The sequence below is a fragment of the Lichenostomus cassidix genome, unplaced genomic scaffold (assembly GCF_008360975.1).
Source record: "Lichenostomus cassidix isolate B80296 unplaced genomic scaffold, HeHo_3.0 HiC_scaffold_852, whole genome shotgun sequence".
Lineage (NCBI taxonomy): Eukaryota > Metazoa > Chordata > Aves > Passeriformes > Meliphagidae > Lichenostomus > Lichenostomus cassidix.
In genome coordinates, this window is record NW_028148026.1 from 372,546 (window position 1) to 391,982 (window position 19,437).

A 19,437-nucleotide genomic window follows, 5' to 3' on the forward strand; every position below is an offset into this window, starting at 1 on the left:
CCCCACAGGGGTCTCACTCTTGGAGGTGTCCCTGTCAGTGCAGCCCCCCAGGGGACAGGTGGTACTGGGTGACAGCTTGATGCTGAGCTGCATGGTGGCCACAGGGAGAGGTCCCCTGTCCTTCTCCTGGCACCGGGAAGGCTTGGCCACACCTCTGGGCACTGGCCCCCACCTGGAGCTGCACAACGTTGGGGACAATGACAGCGGTCACTACCAGTGCTGGGCCAGTGATGGGAAAAGCGTGGCTGAGAGCCCCACACTGAATGTCACTGTTCTGGGTGAGTGGGACCCTCGGGCTGGGGGTGACTCCACCCATGATATTGTCACCCTACCATCCCTGTCAACCCACACAGTGTTCCAGCCCCTCCCCCAGCCTCAGCCCCGTCTCTGTCCCCGCAGTGCCCGTGGCCAATGCCACCATCACCCCTGGCCCCCCGGCACTCCAGGTGCGCACAGGTGACCCCGTGACCCTGCGCTGCTCGGTGCAGGTGGGCTCAGCACCTGTCACCTTCACCTGGCTGTACAACGGGAAGGAGGTGGCCCAGGGTCCCCTCCTGGAGCTTGGGGACATCGGTGTGGGACATTCTGGCATCTACCAGTGCGTGGCCAGCAACCAGCTGGATGAGCACCATGTGTTCCGGGCGCTCAGCCCAGAGCTGGCCCTGGAGGTGGCACCGCAGGGACACTGGGGCATAGGTGGGGTCATACAGGGTCCCTGTAGGGGTCTGAGACCCCTGGGTCTTTGGTGACCCTGGTTTGTCCCCGCTCTGTCCCTGGCAGTGTCACAGAGGGAACAGAGCACAGGAGGGGAACTCCTGATGTCACTGGCATTGCAGCATCTGTGGGGTGATGGGTGACCCTGATGTGTCCCTCTCTGTCCCCAGCAGTGGCCGCAGGAGTCAGTGGTTCCCTGTCATTCCTGGTCCTGCTCGTGGGTGTCATCATGGCCTGGCACTGGTGGCACCGCCTGGGTGGGTGACAATGGGGATCCCAGTGAGCTGTGGGAAGTCCCACTTAAGACGGCAGGAGCTGAGCCCCAAGTGACCTTGTTTTGGGGTTCTGTGAGGTTTGATGAGGTGTTGGAGGCTCATGTACGGATGTTGGAGGTTCTTTCAGAGATCCTGGGAGGCTTTGGAGAATTCCCCCTGCTGAGTTTGGGGTTCTGTGGGCTCAGGGGTTGTTCAGGGGTTCTGGGGGGAATTGAGGGTCCAATGGAGGTTCAGGATTTCTGTGTATGATCAGAGGCCCTGGGTACCCCACAGTAACCTCCTCTCTTTCCTTTGCAGCTGCCAGGAAGCACCGGGACAGGTGAGTGGGAGGCTCCAGGCACTATGAACCTTTTACCCCAACCCCTATCACCTCCCATCCCCTCCCACACATCCCTTTATCCCCTCACGGTCCCCCCGGAGCCCCCAGCCCCCCCGGAGGAGGGGGAGGTGCTGTACACCCATGTCATGAGCACCAAGCGAAAGGGGGGTGAGTATCAGAGTGGCACACACAGGGACATGTCACCCACTGGTGTCACCCCTCACCCAGATCCTACAGCCAGTGTCTCTCGCAGGGCCCCCCTGTGCCACTGTCCCCCAGGAAACCCAGGTGACCTACGCAGAGCTGCCAGGAACCCATGGGCGACCGCGGGAACCAAGTGACATCTACGAGAACATGCAGTGACACTGGAGGGACTGGAGAGCACTGGCAGAAACTGAAGGACCCAGTGCTCTGCTGTTAGACCCAAAATGCAGCTATAGATTAAACTGGCAGAAGTGGTGTTTCTTTGTTCAGCTCTCTCAGGCTTTAGCAATGAGATTCTCCAATTTCGGGCTGCCACTAAAAACCAGGGGCTGCTGCCCCTCACCCTCCCTGTGGAGGCACAAAAGGCAAAGATCCCAAAGGGCTGAGAGAAGAACAATTTCCTGCAAACAGCAATGACAGAAGAAAACCAACAGCAACAGCAACAAGATTCAGAATCAGAAGGGTCAGAAAAGGAATGATTTCCAGGGAAATCCCCGACAAGGAACAAACCCCAGACGCTGCCCCCAGCATGATTCCCCTGCCAGGAGGAACCTGGCAGGGTCCTGGACCTTCGTTGCTTTGATGGCCAAAGCAGCCTTCAGGAGGTTCTGGATTCTCTTCTCCCCTGTCTCCAAACCCTGCTTGATCCCCTGCTTTGCTCTGGTCAGGGTCAGATTGGGCAGGGCCAGCTCGACTGGGAGCTCCTCTGGTGCTGAGGGACCAGGGGGCCTTTGCTGCAGGTGTGTCCCAAGGGCTGAAGCTCCCAGCACCCCTTGCTCTCTGCATGTCCTTTAACAGCCCATTCCAGTGTGGGATTTTTCCCGAGGCTGGGGAACCACAGGGAATGGGATCCATCCCTGCAGGGCCAGGTTCTTTGTCCCCAGTGTCTGTGAGGTTCTTTGGAGAATGAGTTCCAGTGTTGGATTCAATTCTTTCTGCAGGGCTGTGTTGCCATAAGACTTCCTTTCCCAGGCCCAGCACAATGTTCCCAGGGGCACAGGGAGCCTTTCCAGCCATCCAGGGCTTGCTTCTCTCCCCAGGAGTCCCCAGCTTTGGGGTGTGTGATCCAGTCAATCTGCCAGGCCTGCCCAGACTGGGATTTCATCCCTCATCCTCCATCCCACAGGGGCTTGACCTGCCTGTGCCCTGTGTGATCACAGCACATTTCCCTTTCTGGAGGTGGGGATGGTGTCCATGGGGAAATCCCCCCTCGCTCACCAGCCCATCAGGATGTTGCATCTCTTCCTTGCTGTGCCAAGGTGTCACTGAGCCCTGGAGCCAGAAATACTTCACCCTCATATGGCCAGTCCAGCTCCCCCTGAGACTTTAATCTTGACAGCCCCACCCCCTGTCCACTGTTGCTCTGTTTTTCAGTTCCCGACTCTCGGTCCTGTGTTCGTCCCCAGGAGGGACTCTGACAGCCACCTCCTCTGCCTGTGCAGCCCTGGCTGGCCACACTTCAGCAACCCTGATGGATTTCCCTCTGTGCTGCCAACTGGCCTCTTCCCATCATTGCAGCCACCCCACAGAGCATTTCCCACCCTCCCCGAGTCAGGGCAGAGTGCAGCACTGGCCATTTCTGTGGCTCAGCTGTAGCCAGAGGCAGCTGGAGGGCTTTGGGCTCTGCCACCTGACTGCATCCACCTTATCCCTTGCATTGGGTTTGCATGGCCTGGTGTCAGGGTTTGACCCTGACTAAATGCCAGGCACCCCCGCTCTCTCCTGCTGCAGATGTTAAACACACACCAAATTCATGAGCTGAGATAGGACACTGGTGAGGGGACTCACAGAGAAAGGGCAAACAGGCTCCAAACCTAAAGTTGCAAAGTGGTTTAATTACCTAACAGAGTCGGAGGATAAATGAGAGGTAAAAATAAGCATTTCCCTCACTCCCCTCCCTCTTAAATGCCATTTTTCTACTCACCCCCCTCTCTCCTTCCAACCAACGGATTGGGTAGGGGGCAGGGTATGGGGAATTTTCTTAGACCGTGAAACTATTCATCACTACAGTTCTTCTACTACAAATACTCTTTCTCTGCTTTTCTCTCTCTCTCTCTCTCAAGACAGTTTCTTGGCTCACCCCTCTCCCTCTTAAGACAGTTTCTCCACTCACCCCACTCCCTCTTTCCAACTAACAGCTCAGGCAGGGGGCAGGGTAAGGGGTTTTTTCTCTGGTCAGTCCATCAGGGAGAGGGGTCCTCTACTTAGCCACGGGGACCCTCCCCCAAAAGAGACAGTCCTCTGGGAACTTCTTTGGCATGGGTCCAATCTCACAAACAACATCCTGCCCAAATTCTGCTGCAACAGAAGTTCTCTTGTCCATAAGGTGCAGACTCTCCTGAGCCAAGGCCAAGCTGCTTCTATGCCAGGAGCAAGGGCATTCTCTCCCTTGCAAGGCCTTTGCAGCTTTAACTCTCTATATGAGACTCCCACTGGATCACAGCTTCTTCCAGGCATCCACCTGCTCCTCTGGCGTGGGCTGTGGGTGGATTTCTGCACCCCTGTGGACTCCATGGGCTGCAGGGTGACCTCCTGCTCCCCCCATGGTCTTCACCACAGCCAGCAGAGGGTTTTCAGCTCTGGCACCTGGAGCACCTTCTCCCCCACCTTCTCCACTGACCTTGGTGTCTCCATGTTGTTCTCCCTTCACATATTTTTACCTCCTCCTCCTCCTCTAGCTAAAAAGAAGTGCATGACTACTTTGTTTTGATTTTTTCTTAAATATGTTTTCACAGAGGCATAACTAGGACCTCTAATTGGCCCAAACTTGGCCAGCAGCATGTCCATCACTTTCAGAGACATCAGAGATTAGCTCTACTGGACTTGGTGAAAAATTTCCAGAACTTTCACTCAGCACCTACAGGAGCCATCTTTGTGCCACTCCCCACCCCTCAGACACTTCTTCAGGCCTACCACAACAGTGTTTGAGGAGTTTAAATTTCTCTTAGATGTTAAAGATACCTTGCTGATATTCTGGGCTAAGCAAAACCACCACTTTCATCCTGGTCCTTATCTCAACCCAGGAAACTTTCGTTCAATTTTCTCTCCCCGTCTGACTGTGCAGGGCAGTGAGAGAGCAGCTTTGGTGGGTGCAGAGCATCCGGCCACTGTCAGCCCATGGCAAGACAGGAAGGAGGAGTGTCCAGGTCAGGCTGTTGAGCAGATTGTTGTTGTCTTTGCAGGAGTTCTGGGGCTTTCTCAGTCCCTTGGCAAGAGGGACAAAATGATCAATTGCTGCATTTCCGGACTGGTTCCCTCACAGCTGCCCCCTGTTACCTGCTCAGGTGCTCCCTAGGATCCCGGAGCCATGAACTGGGAGGGGACATGTTTACAAAGTTGAGCAAAAAAGGAAAAAAAAAAAATAAAGAGAGGGAAAAGTCCCAGTGGGGGAAGCACAGACCCAGAGCACCATGGGAGCCCCCTGGTGTTCCCCACAGACCATGAACATCATCAGGGTCTGTGCTTTTGTCTGGGTCACCCTGAAATCTGAGGCACCCAGTGCAGGAGCTGTGACCCACATGCCCACCCAGCCACTGCCCATCCCTGGCACCCCCAATCCCCTGGGAACCCAGCTATGGGACCTCATTCTCTAGGTCCCCCTCCTGGTGACCCCCATCCCTGCATGCCCATTTCCCAGAACCTCCATTGCCCAGCATTGCCCTCCCCTTGATCCCATCCCATGGGCTCCACAGTCCCCCAGGACTCCCCATAGCAGGGCCCACATCACATCACCCCAAATCCCTGGGGTCCAAGCACCCCTGGGACCCCAATCCCATTTCCCCTTCACCCTTGGGGACCCCATTCACCAAGATCCCATCCCCTTTGTCTCCCCTTCCTGAGAAGCCCCATTCCCCAGGGATCCCATTTCTGCTCCTCCCCGTTCCTTTGGAAATCCATCCTTAGCTCCCCACATCCCCAGAGCCCCCCAGTCCCTCCATGTCCCTCTGTGTCGCCAGCCTGTCCCCACCCTGCCCCCACCAAGGGCCACCTACATGTGGGTGATGTGACCTCGCTTCCTTCCTCTTTGGCCAAAGAGCCACCACCCAGGGGACAGGTGGCCCCAGCAGCGTGTGACAGTCAGCCTGGATGGCCAGCGACACCGGGATGGCCGGGAAGGTGGCACTGCTCCTGTGGGGTGAGTGCCATGGGCACAGGCCTGATGCCCCAGGGATGAGCCCTGGTGAGGCAGAGAGCAGTGGGGAGGGGGCACAGGGGGCTGTGTGGTCCCCTGAGGTCCCCAGTGCCACCAGAGCCAGTCTGTGGGGGTGGACGCTGGTGGTGGGGTGTCTGTGGGGACAGAAATGGGAGGACAGGAATGAGGGGACTGAGATCTGAGGACAAGGATATAATGACAGGCTCAATGGGGGTGGGAAAGCTGTCATGACAGGGACAGGGGGATAGGGATAAGAGGACAGGGATAAGGAGACAAACACATTGTGGATAAGCCATGGGGTTGGTGGGGGTGACTTGTGACAGCATGGGATATCTGTGGTGTCCCCAAGTCCACAGTGTCCCCATGCCCCTAGCCCAGGGTGGTTGCAGTGTCCCTGTCCCTGAGATGTCCACGCCGCATGGATCTGGTGCATGGGCAGCTGTGACACAGACATGTTCCCCAGCCTCTCCAGATCTGTTCAGGATCATCTGTTAGCACTTTCTCACAAGAACTGATGTCCCACTGAGGACAGTTTGGGGACAACCCCCACACCCCATGCCCTGGGTTCTGCTGTCACCGCAGTGCCACATCCACCCAGACCCCTTCCCTTCTTCCTTCCAGCCCAGACCCTCAGCCTCGCTGGTGAGTCCTCAGGAGAATGCCATGTCCCCACCCTGCTGTCCCCAGCCCCACAATGGCCCTGGCAGGCTGGTGTCCCCTGTCACCCACAGGTGCCCAAACCACCCAGCTCCTCGTGGATCCCCCCTGGACGCCAGCGGTGCTGTGGGACAATGTGACACTGTCCTGCCAGGGCTCAGGGACATCTGGTGCCACCACTTGGTACAAGAACAGGGAGCACTGGTGGAAGAAAGGACCCGATCACTTCCTTGTCACTGAGAGTGGCACCTACACGTGTGAGAGACCTGGCACTGGGCTCAGTCCCCCTGTGCGCATCTTAAATGGTGAGGGGGCGATGGGTTCCCTGGCGGTGTCCCCAAGGGCTCTGGGTGAGCTCTGTGTCACACCCCACATGTGACGAGAGCCAATCCCCTGCACACGGGGACATCCCAGAGCATCCCAGTACAATGAGACTGCCATCCTGGCAATGGGGGACCCTGGTGCCTCCCACAGAGTCCCCAGATGTGACAAGTCCCCCCTGTCCCACAGAACATCTGGTGCTGCAGGTGCCAGCGCAGGTGCTGCTGGAGGGAGACACGGTGACACTGCGCTGCCGGGGCTGGCGGGACAACACCGTCACTGGGGTGCGATTTTACCGTGAAGAGGAGGATCTGGGGGGACGCCTCAATGGGACCGAGCTGTCACTGTCACCCCTGCAGCTGCACCACAGTGGCCGCTACCGCTGTGGGGGCTGGGTGAGCTCGGGGCCATCACAGAGCTGGGAGAAGTCAGCACCAGTGACAGCGACAGTGACAGTGCACAGTGAGTGTGGCAATAGGGGTGGGAAACCCCAACACCTTCCCAGGGTTCCCTCACCACTGTGTGCATCTCTCATCCCTCCCTTCACCCCTCCCTGGGTCATCCACACCTTCCCATGTCCCTCCCAGCCCAGGTCCCTCCATCTCTGCTCGGGTCCCTCTCCAGGTCCCTCTGCTCCTCCCCGGCCTCCCTTTCCAGTTCCCAGCTTCATCTTCTGCTCTCCCTTCCCTACCTGGGCCACATCCCCCCAGCCCCTCCCTGGGCTCTCCCCACCCCTCTCTGGGCTCCCCACATCCCTCCCTGGCTCTTCTCTGTCCCATCTCTTGTCTGTCATCCCTGCCTGCATCAACCCCACCCCTCCCTGGATCTCTTTCTTCCTCAATGGAATCTCCTCTATCCCCTTTGTACTCCCCTTTTGCCACACCCCGAGTCCCACATACCTCATGGGTCCCCCAACCTATCCATGTCCCCCTGCAGAGGTCTCACTCTCGGGAGTGTCCCTGTTGGCACAACACCCCGGGGGACAGGTGGTACTGGGTGACAGCCTGGTGCTGAGCTGTGTGGTGGCTGTGGGGACAGGTCCCCTGTCCTTCTTGGCACCAAGAGGGCTCGGGGACACTGCTGGGCACTGGCCCCCGCCTGGAGCTGAGCCATGTTGGGGACAAGGACAGCGGCCACTACTGGTGCCGGGCCAGCGATAGGGACAGTGTGGCCGAGAGTCCCACACTGAATGTCACTGTTCTGGGTGAGTGGGACCCTCGGGCTGGGGATGACCCACCCATGGCATCCCCCATCCCTCCTCAGGTCGCAGCCCCTGCCACTGCAGGTCACAGTCCTGGGTAGCTGTGGCTCTGGCTCTGGATGCTCCCACCACAGCATCCCCACCAGAACGGGTGTCAGCAAACACCACCGTATGTCACAGTCATGGGTGAAGGGCACCGTCTGTCTCCAGGTGCCACCATGCATAGAGTCCCTCATCCTACCCATCCCACCCTCATTCCCCCCTCTGCCCCTCTCTCACACAGTGTTCCAGCCCCTCCCCCAGCCTCAGCCCTGTCTCTGTCCCTGCAGTGCCCGTGGCCAATGCCACCATCACCCCTGGCCCCCCGGCACTCCAGGTGCACGCAGGTGACCCTGTGACCCTGCGCTGCTCGGTGCAGGTGGGCTCAGCACCTGTCACCTTCACCTGGCTGCACGATGGGCATGAGGTGGCCCAGGGTCCCCTCCTGGAGCTTGGGGACATCGATGTGGGACATTCTGGCACCTACCAGTGCTTGGCCACCAACCAGCTGGATGAGCACCGTGTGTTCCGGGCGCTCAGCCCAGAGCTGGTCCTGGAGGTGACACCGCGGGGACACTGGGGCACAGGTGAGGTCATATGGGGTCCCTGTGGGGGCCTGTGATGTCCAGGTCATGGACGACCTGGGTTCAACCCTGCTGTGTCCCTGGCAGTGTCACAGAGGGAACAGAGCACAGGAGGGAAGTCCTTAAGTTACCAGGGTTTCAGGACCCCTGTGGTGACAGGTGACCCCAGTGTGTGTCCCTTTGTTTCCTGCAGTGGCCGCAGGATTTGTTGGGTCCTTGTTGTTCCTGGTTCTTCTCGCGGGTGTCATCAGGGGTTGTCACTGGTGGCACATCACAGGTGAGTGACAATGGGTGATTGGGGCTCCGGGAGTGGTGGGAAATCCCCCAGAGAAGGGAGGTGACAGGGCTGCGCCCACAGTCTCTGATTTGGGAGGGGCTGAGCCTGTTGTGACCTCAGCTCTGGGCTCTGGGCAGTTTGGGGAGGTGTTGAGGGTCGTGCAGGGATGCTGGGGGTTCTTTCAGGGATCCTGGGAGAGTTTGGAGGTTCCTCCTACCTGCTGAACTTGGGGTTTTGGGGCTCAGTGAGTTGGGGACACTAGGATAGTTCAGGGTTTCCGGGGGACATCAGGGATACTCGGGGGTCCTCGGGAGAATTGAGGTTCTGGTGAGGGTTCAGGATCTGCAAGGATGGCTGGGGGCTCCTGGGACCCCACAGTCACCTTCTGTTTTCTTTGCAGCCACCAGGAAGCACCAGGACAGGTGAGTGGGGGGCTCCAGTCATGACACCCCTCTCGCCCAAACCCCCAGGACTTCTCATCCCCTCCCACACACTCCCTTATCCCCACAGGGCCCCCCTGGAGCCCGAAGCCCCCCAGTGGAGAAACCTGAGGCGACCTATGTGGAGCTGCTGGGGCTGAATGGGCAACCGTGGGAACCCAGTGACATCTATGAAATTCTACAGGCAATGTTTTGACACTCTGGGAAGTGGGTTGCACTGGGGACACTGGGGTTTTCTCCTCCACGGCTTCTGTGGTTGCCCATCCTTTTTGTGAGGTGGCCACGAGTCATGGGAGGCTGCACAGAGCACCCAGTGCTCCCCATTCCCCCTCCCAGTAGCACAAGGGGCTCCCCTATCCCCTTTCCAGTACCTGCAGAGGAGCCCCAATCCCCATCTGAGTGCTCTGAGTAACCTCAGTGACTTCCCCATTTTCGCCCCACAGTGCTCCCAGTACCCCCAGGGGATCCCCATTCCCCCTCCCAGTGCCCCCATGCTCCCAGTGACTGCGTTCCCCCTTCCCAGTGCTCCCAGTACACCAGGTGGCTTCCCATCCCCCTTCCCAATTCCAAGGGAGCACAGGACCTGTCTCCCTGCTCCTGAGACAAAAATGCAGCTTTTTGGTTAAACTGGCAGAAATGGTGTTTCTTTGTTCAGCTCTCTCGGGCTTTAACAATGGGATTCTCCAATTTTGTGTTGCCACTAAAAACCAGGGGTGTCAGATTAGATCCTGTAGGATTTGAGGCTCTGTTTGTTGGTTTTGGATGGTCGGGACAGAGACAAGAGATCTCTGAAGTCAGGTCTTAGAGCGTGGAATTTATTGTGAAAGAGTGTGAGTGTAGGGGAGCTGCTAGGGGCTGCCAGGCAGCGCAAAGCATGTCAGAGAAGCAAGAGAGAGCGAGAGAGAGGGAGAGAGCAGGAAGAGATGAATAACAAGGGAGCGAGCTGCCATTTGCAATACAATAAACCATCTTCTGTGTTGAATATTCTAATTCTCATTAACCTATCTAGAACAAGCTACAAATCCTACAACATTTACATACAACCTTTAAGAATCATTGCATTACCATACGGCGTTATATTTTAAACCCTAAAACCTGCTTTTTGCACCCTCTGCCAAGCAGGCAGGGTCTGCTCTGACCCTTGGACCTGCCTGCAAGCAGAGGGTATGGTTTCATCAAGAAGGGGGATTACCTTCAGTCGGCCGTACCATTGTTTTCAAGTTGTTCACTAGCTGGGGTTGGTAACTCAAAGCTTGTCTTCATTTCAGTCTCCATATCCTCAGCATCTTTTGCCAGGTAATCATATTTATAAGGCTTTCTATTTCATCGTCCCCAACACAGGGGCTGCTGCCCCTTCCCTCCCAGTGGAGGCACAAAAAGCAAAGATCCCAAAGGGCTGAGAGAAGAACAATTTCTGGCAAACAGCAATGACAGAAGAAAACCAACGGCAACAGCAACAAGATTCAGAATCTGAAGGGTCAGAAAAGGAACAATTTCCAGGGAAAGCCCCTTGTGTTGGTTTGAAAGACAGGTGTCTGCCAAGAGAGGTTGAACCCTCCCTTAGGACAGAGAATGTGATTTTTCCCCTCCCTCCGAATTATTTAATTTTGAAAAATCAAGGGCTTTCAGGCAAAGGTATGGGAAAAAAGGAATATCAGTTCTTTACTAGTATCTATAAACAATCAATAACAATAATAGCAACCACAACTAGAATCAGAAACCAAGAGCAGATGAGTTGTGAGCTGCTGAGCCTTTTCCCGTGTGGTGTAATCACAGTTGCAAGCAGCAGGGGCGCTGTTGAGCTCCTGGCAGGGCAGGGCAGGTGCGATGACTCCCGAGGGGCTGAAAGTGGCGCTGTGGCACAAGGTCAGGTCAGCCTCAGACAGCTGGTAATGGCGGGCAGGCTGAGAAGAGAGCAGGAAGGCAAAGCAGCTCGGAGCGACAAAAAGCAGGACGGCAGGGGTAGGAGCTGGCTCTCTCCCAGCTAGCTAGTGAGGTAGCAAGGATTTCTGCAGTCACAGCAGATGCCGCGGTCTCGTGCGGCAGAGGGCGGGGGGCAGGCGGCAGAGGCAGCCGGACTCTCCCGGCAGCTGCTGTGAGGAAATGCAGCCTGGGGAAACATGCACTTCCCAGTGGGAAAAAGGTTGAATCAAAGCTCACCCAGCCAGGAGAAGAAAAAACAGGGCACAGTTGGATTTCCTCTGGTCGCAGCCGAAAAGCAAAGAGCAGCCTCTCCTCCCAGCGTCCGAACCACAAGAGAGCGTTCCAAGGGCTGAATCTTCCCTTACCCTGCCCTGCCCAAGCACACCTTTTGTCTTTTACAAAAGACTTGATGGCTCTAAACATTCAACTATTTGTTGCTTAGTAACAGTGACGGAAAAAAATTCTAAGCCCTTCCCCAAACTCCAACACCCCTGGAAAGGGACAAACGCCAGCACGTTTCCTCCACCAGGAGGAACCTTACAGGGCTCTGGACCTTCATTGCTTTGATGGCCAAAGCAGCCTTCAGGAGGCTCTGCATTCTCTTCTTCCCGGTCTCAAAACCCTCTCTCTCAGTTTAGAGAAATGTTTGGGAGAGAATGCTTGGGAATGAAAATTTCCTCTGAAAAAAGGGTTTCAGCAATCCCTTCCCACTGATATGAAATGAATTTTTAGTAGGTGAAAGTGAAAAAAGTCTGTTTATTTGACAAACAACGTGCCCGTGTGGCACAAGAGGAAAATAAGTAACTGTTAATATTGAACCATCAGAATGTCACCCTCCACACACACACCCCACACCCACGACAGCAAAAACAAACCCAAAATGTCAGGGGAAGGGGGAAAAAAACCTTCACCAGCCATGTGCTAGTCAAAAAAAAGGCAGATAATTTTGTCTCAGGGAAGGGAATAAGAGTCCACACAGCAGCTTGGGGAAGAGAAAAAACAGATGGGAACCTGGTGAACCTCTGACATAGGTCTCCTCCATGCTGCAGACAAGGCTGGTGAATTTTAAGAGTCCTTTCTTTCGGTGGCTCAGCTTCTCCCAAGGTCCAGGGCTGGGCGGAGTTGCTCTGGCAGCTCCCCACAGGTCCTGCTGACCGTCTCCCCAGGGATGATCTGATCTTCAGACCAAAAGCAAGCCAAACAGTTCCAGAAGAAACAACAGGAGCCACTGAAGAATTGCTACTGTGGGCCAGTGAAAATCTTCTTGCCTAAGCAAACACAACCGAAGCTAGCTAAAAGCAACAATGTAACACCTGTCTGCTCCAAAAAGCTGAGCACAGGGGAGTGAGGGTTTGGACCAAGCCCGAGCTAGAGTTCCTCTGGCTCCTGCTCCTCCACCAGACCACACCTAAAACTACAAGACCCATTTCTGGGCATAAAGCAGGCGATCAGGAGTAGAGACTCATTAAAAAATCACCCCTAGACACCCTCCTCTGCCATGTTCCCCCTCATTTTGAAGTCATCAATGCACTGTGGGTTTTCTGGAGCCTCCCCATTTTCCAGGGCAGGCAGGATCAATCTGTGGCAGTTGAATTTCCTCTGTCTCCACAGCAGCTCTGCCAAAGCCCACCAATGTCCTTTGGGGTCCCTGAAATCCCCTCTCCTGACAGAATCTGTGTCAAGGATTCCCATGGCTACTCCCAAGGGGCTGTTTTGACCATTCCCACTCGGGGTCACTTCAGCAGGAGCTGTCCGCGGTGCTGCCGGGAGCCGTGCGGTCTCACCCTGGGCTTTCTGTGCCAGAGCTCAGCACCGCCATCGAGCTCTGCCTGCCTGCCCTGCCTGTGCCCGCTGCTGGCCAGAGGATCCTGGCTGCCCCTGCTGACTCAGACTTGGGCAACGTCCAGTGCTAAGACTGGACAGGGCCATGTGGGTTTGCGGGTGGAGCACCCCCTTCTTTCCCTCTCTTGCTGGTTAGTTGTTACCACCCGGGGAATTTCTGAGCTCACATCAGACCCTGCCCACTGCAAGTGAGTCCCAGCAGTTTCTGCCCTGCTGGAGCCACCAGCGCCCTTTGCTAGCTGTGGTCATAACCACAACAAAGGGGAAAAAGTAGCACTGAGTAGGTTGGAAACTTCTATTATTGTGTTGTTTGTTTTGTTCCATTCTATATATTTTCTAGTAAAGAACTGTTATTCCATTTTCTACATTTTTTCCTGGAAGCCCTGTGATTTTGAAGTTAAAATAATTTGGAGAGAAGGCTCTTCTTTTTGTTCCAAGAAGATTCCTGCCCTCCTTGTCAGACATTTGTCTTTTAAACTAAGACACTTTCCTATGGAAAAGAGACATCCTTGGAAGCCTGGCACCAGCGAGTGCAGGGAGGAAGGAGGGGAACGAGGGGCTGCGGGCACCTGAATGGGGATTTCAGGGTGTCCAAAGGGAATCATTGGGCTTTGGCAGAGCTGCCATGGAGACAGAGGCAGTTCCACAGCTCAATTGCTGGCCTGGGCTCTTCCAGGACCCTTCTGCTGTGGGGCTGCCGAGGGTGGAAGAACAACAGAGCCTAATGAACACTACAACTGGACCCCATTGGAAACACGGCCTCGACCAGGACAAACACAAGGGTTGATGAATTGAGATAAGGAACCGGGAGAAAACACTCCAAGGACAAAACAGGCTAAACTTAAGCTGCTGCAAAGTGAAATTTATTACTAACAGAGTCATAGGAGGATAATGAGAAGTAAAATAAGCCCTTAAGACACCGTTCCTGCCCCCAGCCTTCCCACTGATAGCACAGGGGGAACAGGGTATGGGGGTTTGGGTCAGTTCATCACCAGAACCTTCTTGTGCTGCTTAGGGAGAGGAGTTCTTCCCCTGCATTGCTGTGGGGTTCCTCCCATGGGAGACAGCTCTCCATGAACCTCTCCAGCATGGGTCCAAATCTCTCAAGCAGCAGCACACACACTGCTGCAATGTGAGCTCCTCCCACAGACAGACAGTCCTCCCAAAACTGCTGCAGTGTGGCTCCCTCATCCACAGGGTGCAGAGCTCCGAGGCCAGGCTGTTCCATCTCGGGAGCAAGGCCTCTCTCTCTATGGGGTCTCCCAGTGGATCACAGCCTCCTCCAGGCATCCACCTGCTTCAGTGTGGGTCACTCTCCCATGGGCTGCAAGTGAATCTCTGCATCCCCGTAGACCCCATGGGCTGCAGGGGGACAATGTGCTTCACCATGGTCTCACCATGGCCAGAAGAGGAAATTTGGCTCTGGCACCAGGAGCACCTCCTCCCCACCTTCTCCACTGACCTTGGTGTCTCCATGTTGTTTTCCCTCACATGTTCTCACCTCCTCCTTCTTCTCTGGCTAGAATGAACTATATATGCATGTTGTTTTGATTTTCTTCTCAAATATGTTATCACTGAGGTGTAACCAACATCTCTAATTGGCCCAGGCCACATTCCCTTAGATTTCACTTGGTTCCTGCAGTCGCCCATGAGGTCCTGGCAGCTCTGCGTAGGTCACCTGGGGATCCTGGGGTGTGGTGGCACAGGGGGATGCTGCAAGAGACACTGGCTGTGGGATGGGGGTGGGGGTGACACCCTGGGTGACGTGTCCCTGTGTGTGCCACCCTGTACTCACCTGCCATCCTCTTGGTGAACACAACGTGGGTGTACAGCACCTCCCCCTCCTCTGGGGTCGCTGGGGGCTCCGGGGGGACCCTGCTGGGATAAGGGGGTGTGTGGGAGGGGATGGGAGGTGTTGGGGGTTGGGATAAAAGGGGAGTCATGGCTGGAGCCTCCCACTCACCTGTCCTGGTGCTTCCTGGCAGCTGCAAAGGAAGGAGGTGGGGTGACTGTGGGGTCCCAGGGCCATGACCCTGCACAGGAATCCTGAATCCCACTGGACCCTCAGTTCCCCCCAGGATCCCTGAGTATTCCTGAAGTGTCCAGGAACCCCTGAAACACCGCGGTGCTCTGAACATCCTGAGCCTCCAGAACTCCAAGTCCAATGGGAGGGCACCCCACAAACTCCCCCAGGATCCCTGAAAGAATCCCCAACATCCCTGCTTGATCCTCCAGCACTGCCCCAAATCCTTGACAACCTTAGGCAAAGGTCACAGTGGTCTCAGCACTGCGCAAGTCAAGCACTGTGATTGCTGCCCCATCACCCCCACATTCTAGAGGGCTTCCCACATCCCCAGGCCCCCCATTGCCCCCATTGTCACCCACCCATGCTGTTCCACCGGTGCCAGGCCACAGCTACACCCAGGAGCACGAGGAACACGAGGGACCCACTGACCCCTGCAGCCACTGCTGGGGACAGAAGGGGATACATCAGCATCACGTGTCACTCTCAGCATTGTGCAGCCCTGGTGACCACATATGACCCCACCTGTGCCCCAGTGTCCCTGCGGTGTCACCTCCAGGGCCGGCTCTGGGCTGAGCGCCTGGAACACGCAGTGTTCATCCAGCTGGTTCGTGGCCACACACTGGTAGGTGCCAGAATGTCCCACATCGATGTCCCCAGGCTCCAGGAGGGGACCCTGGGCCACCTCCCGGTTGTCGCGCAGCCAGGTGAAGGTGACAGGTGCTGAGCCCACCTGCACCGAGCAGCACAGGGTCACGGGGTCACCTGCGGGCACGTGGAGTGCCGGGGGGCCAGGGGTGATGGTGGCATTGGCCACGGGCACTGCGGGGACAGAGATGTGGCTGAGGCTGGGGGAGGGGCTGGAACCTGGTTTTGGGGGATGAGGGAGTCTCTGCATGGTGGCACCTGGACACAGAGGGTCCCCTTCACACATGACAGTGACCGACAGTGGTGGGGGTCACACCTGGTGTAAGATGAGGGCATGCAGTGGGTTGGATGAGGGTGTGGTGAGGGATACTGTGAATGGGAGTGACCACAAGCCCGAGGGACCCTCTCACCCTGGACCATGTCTGAGGGTGATGGTGGCCGTCACCCTGTAGGGGGTGTGGATTAGTATGGGTGGGATGTGATTGATTGGTCGAGGCAGATCATGGGGGGTGTCACCCCAATCCTCAGTGTCCTGCTCACTCAGGAGGGTCACGCTCAATAGGGTGACTGTGACTTGATGTGGGGTGTGGGATGTGACAGGTGGGATGAGGGAGCCATGGGTGGGATGTACTGGGTGGAGATATCTGGACCCAGATGGTCTCAGTAACCTGGGACTGTGATGCCCAGTGGTGGGGATTCTGACCTGGGGTGGTTTGGGGATGGTGTGGGGGAGATGAGGTGGGATGCGGAATCCCATGGGTGGGATCACCCGAGCTCGAGGGTCCCACTCACCCAGGATGGTGACATTCAGTGTGGGACTCTCGGCCATGCTGTCCCCATTGCTGGCCCAGCACTGGTAGTGGCCGCTGTCATTGTCCCCAATGTGGTTCAGCTCCAGACGGGGGCCAGTGCCCAGCGGTGTCCCCAAGCCCTCCCGGTGCCAGGAGAAGGACAGAGGACCTGTCCCTGCGGCCACTGTGCAGTTCAGCACCAGGCTGTCACCCAGTGCTACCTGTCCATTGGGGGGCTGTGCTGACAGGGACACCCCTGATACTGGAATCTCTGTGGGGAAGACAAAGGGAATGGGGGACCTTGGAGGGATGAGGGAAAGCAGGGAGCAGTGAGTGACTCAGGAGAGGGAGGATCAGAGAGGGGTGGGGGGATCACAGTGAGGAAGAAGGATGCCCAGAGATGGGGAGGCTTGGAAAGGGGTGGAAGGGAACCCAGCGAGGGATGGAAGGTTAGGAAGGGGAGACATGGAGGGGGTTGGAGAGGACTAGAGGGAAGGTTTCGAGGAACCAGACAGGGATGGTGGGACCTTTGAATAATGGAGGTACCTAAGAGAGGGAGAGGTGTACCTAGGGGAGGGATGAGGGGACCAGGGGAGGGATGCAGGGACCAGGGACACTCATGGGAGGATGGAGGGAGGGACCTGGGGAAGGCAAGGAGGCAGGTAGAGAGAGTCAGGCAGGGCTGGGGGTCCCGGGGAGGCTGTGGGGGTTGCCGTGCCCATCCCCGCACTCACTGCGCACCGTGACGCGAAGCCGGGCGCTGCTCTTCCGCACGGCCCCCCCCTCGGAGCGCACCTCGCAGCTGTAACTGCCCGAGTGGGAGACCCCCACGGCGGGCAGCAGGAGCTGCGGGGACCCCTGCGGGCCCCCCAGCAACTGCCCGTCCCGGTAGAAGAGGTGCAGGAGGGGGGCTCGGGGCCGCAGGAGGCTGGGGGTGCTGAGGCAGCTGAGATTCAGGGGGGATCCTTCGGTGGGCTTGGGGGGACCCTCCAGCTCCAGCACCGGCACCGAGAAGAGCTCTGGGAAGGAGATGGGAGTGGGGATGTGACTCTGAGTCTGCTGGCTGAGGGGATGTCTGGTTATTGGAGATCCAGCTGTGGGGTGCTCACCGTGCACTGTCACTGTCACTGGCTCTGACACTGACACTGACACTGACACTGACAGACCGCTGCTCACCAAGCCACTGCAGTGGTAGCTGCCACTGTGGTGCAGCTTCAGAGGGGACAGGAACAGCTGAGTCCTCCTGGGAGAGCCCCCCAGCTCCTTCTTCTCATGGTAAAATTGCACCCTGCTGACTGACGTGTCCTTCCTGACCCGGCAGCGCAGTGTCACCTTGTCCCCCTCCAGCAGTGGCCCTGCCGGCACCTGCAGCACCAGCCGGTCTGTGGGACAGGAGGGAACCCATTTTACTGAGGGGCTTGAGAAGGGTCCAAGGTGGGACCCCAAGGCACCAGGGACCACTGGGGGAATCTCCATTGTGCGGAAGGATCCCAGTAAGACCCAGGATGGCCCCATTTCACTAGCGTCTCCATGGTATTCCTATCCCACTGGGATGCACAGGGGAGCACTGGGATGTCCCCATGTAAAGGGGACAGGCTCTTGACACAGGAGTAGTGTGAGGCCAGCCACAGAGCAGAGCCCACCCCGAGCCATCAGTGGGCCATCCATCCCCATCCCCTGCTCACCATTTAAGACCCTCACGGCAGGGCTGAGCCCAGTGCTGTCTGTTTGACAATTGTAGGTGCCACTCTCAGTGACAAGGAAGTGGTCAGCTGCATCCTGCAACCAGCGCTGCTCATCCTTGTACCAGGTGGTGGCACTGGCAGTCCCCAAGCCCCGGCAGGTCAGTGTCACTCTGTCCCACAGCACCGCTGGTGTCCAGGGCGGATCCACGATGAGCTGGGTGGTCTGTGCACCTGCAGGTGACAGGGGACACCAGCCTGCCAGGGCCAGCACAGGGCTGGGAAAAGTCGGGCAGGGGCACGACATCCCTTGGGGACTCACCAGTGAGGCTGAGGGTCTGGGCTGGAAGGGAGAAGGGAGAGGGTCTGGGTTGGGGTGGCACCATGGGGACAGCCGCACCAGGGCAAGGGGTTTGAAGTCTGTCCCCAAACTGTCCCCTTGGGGATACTGGTGTGGCCCAGAGGTCTCATGGACAGGGACACACTGGCCACCCTGGGCTGAGGCACAACATGGGGACAACTGTGGACACCCTAGCAGGGGTGGCACCACCATGCTGGCAATGGTCTCCTCCACCAGTCCAACAGCACATCCCTTCACATCCACATCCCCATGGCCCTGTGACTATGATGCCATTCAAGTGGCATCTGTCCCCATGGGCTGTCCTCATGTGGCTTGTACTCTTGTCCCTGTCCCTGCTTCCCTGTCCCCTTCTCCCTGTACCCACCACTGCCCCAGCCCCATGCTGCTTCTCGTTATAGCTCAGTCCCCCCATTCCTGTACCCTGTTCTTGTCCTCACAGCCACCCCACACCCCCTGTGACACCAGTGTCCACATCCATGGACTGGCTCTGGTGTCATTGGGGACCTCAGAGAACCCCACAGCTCCCCTGTGCCCCCTCCCCACCACTCTCTGCCTCACCAGGGCCATCCCTGGCGTGTCAGACCTGTGCCCAGGGCACTCACCCCACAGGAGCAGTGCCACCTTCCCGGCCATCGCGGTGTCCCCTGCCATCCGAGCTGGCTGTCAAACACTGCTGGGGCCCCCTGTCCCCTGGGCAGTGGCTTTTCGGCTTAAGGGAAAGGAAGCGAGGTCACATTTTGTCCCCACGTGTAGGTGGGCCTTGGTGGGGGCAGGGTGGTGACAGGCTGGGGGCAGGGTGGCGACATGATGGGGACATGATGGGGACATGGTGTTCCCAGGTGTGGGGTCTCAGGGGATGTGGGGATATCAGGATGGGTGTCCCGGGGCAATGGGGCTCCAGGGAATGGAGGTCCTGAGGAGGAGGAGTCACAGGGAATGGCTGTCTGGGGATTTGGGGTCCCCATGCACAGGGGTTCAAGGAT

General features: G+C 57.3%; 1 protein-coding gene and 1 long non-coding RNA gene across 2 annotated transcripts; both read right to left on the reverse strand.

Annotated features, from left to right (window-relative positions):
- Window positions 1-13,790: 13,790 nt before the first annotated feature.
- Window positions 13,791-15,262, reverse strand: LOC146420313 (uncharacterized). The gene is made up of 2 exons (XR_014849206.1): window positions 14,745-15,262; window positions 13,791-14,662 (listed from the first exon to the last, which is right to left on the reverse strand). It is a non-coding gene; the product is annotated as an uncharacterized LOC146420313 (long non-coding RNA).
- A 64-nt stretch (window positions 15,263-15,326) lies between these two features.
- On the reverse strand, window positions 15,327-19,087 carry LOC146420314 (Fc receptor-like protein 4). Its single transcript, XM_085048353.1, has 6 exons — window positions 19,057-19,087; window positions 18,416-18,436; window positions 18,097-18,327; window positions 17,398-17,793; window positions 16,413-16,682; window positions 15,327-15,418 (listed from the first exon to the last, which is right to left on the reverse strand). The coding sequence occupies exons 1-6, from the start codon at window positions 19,085-19,087 to the stop codon at window positions 15,327-15,329; spliced, it is 1,041 nt and encodes a 346-aa protein (XP_084904479.1).
- Window positions 19,088-19,437: the final 350 nt, after the last annotated feature.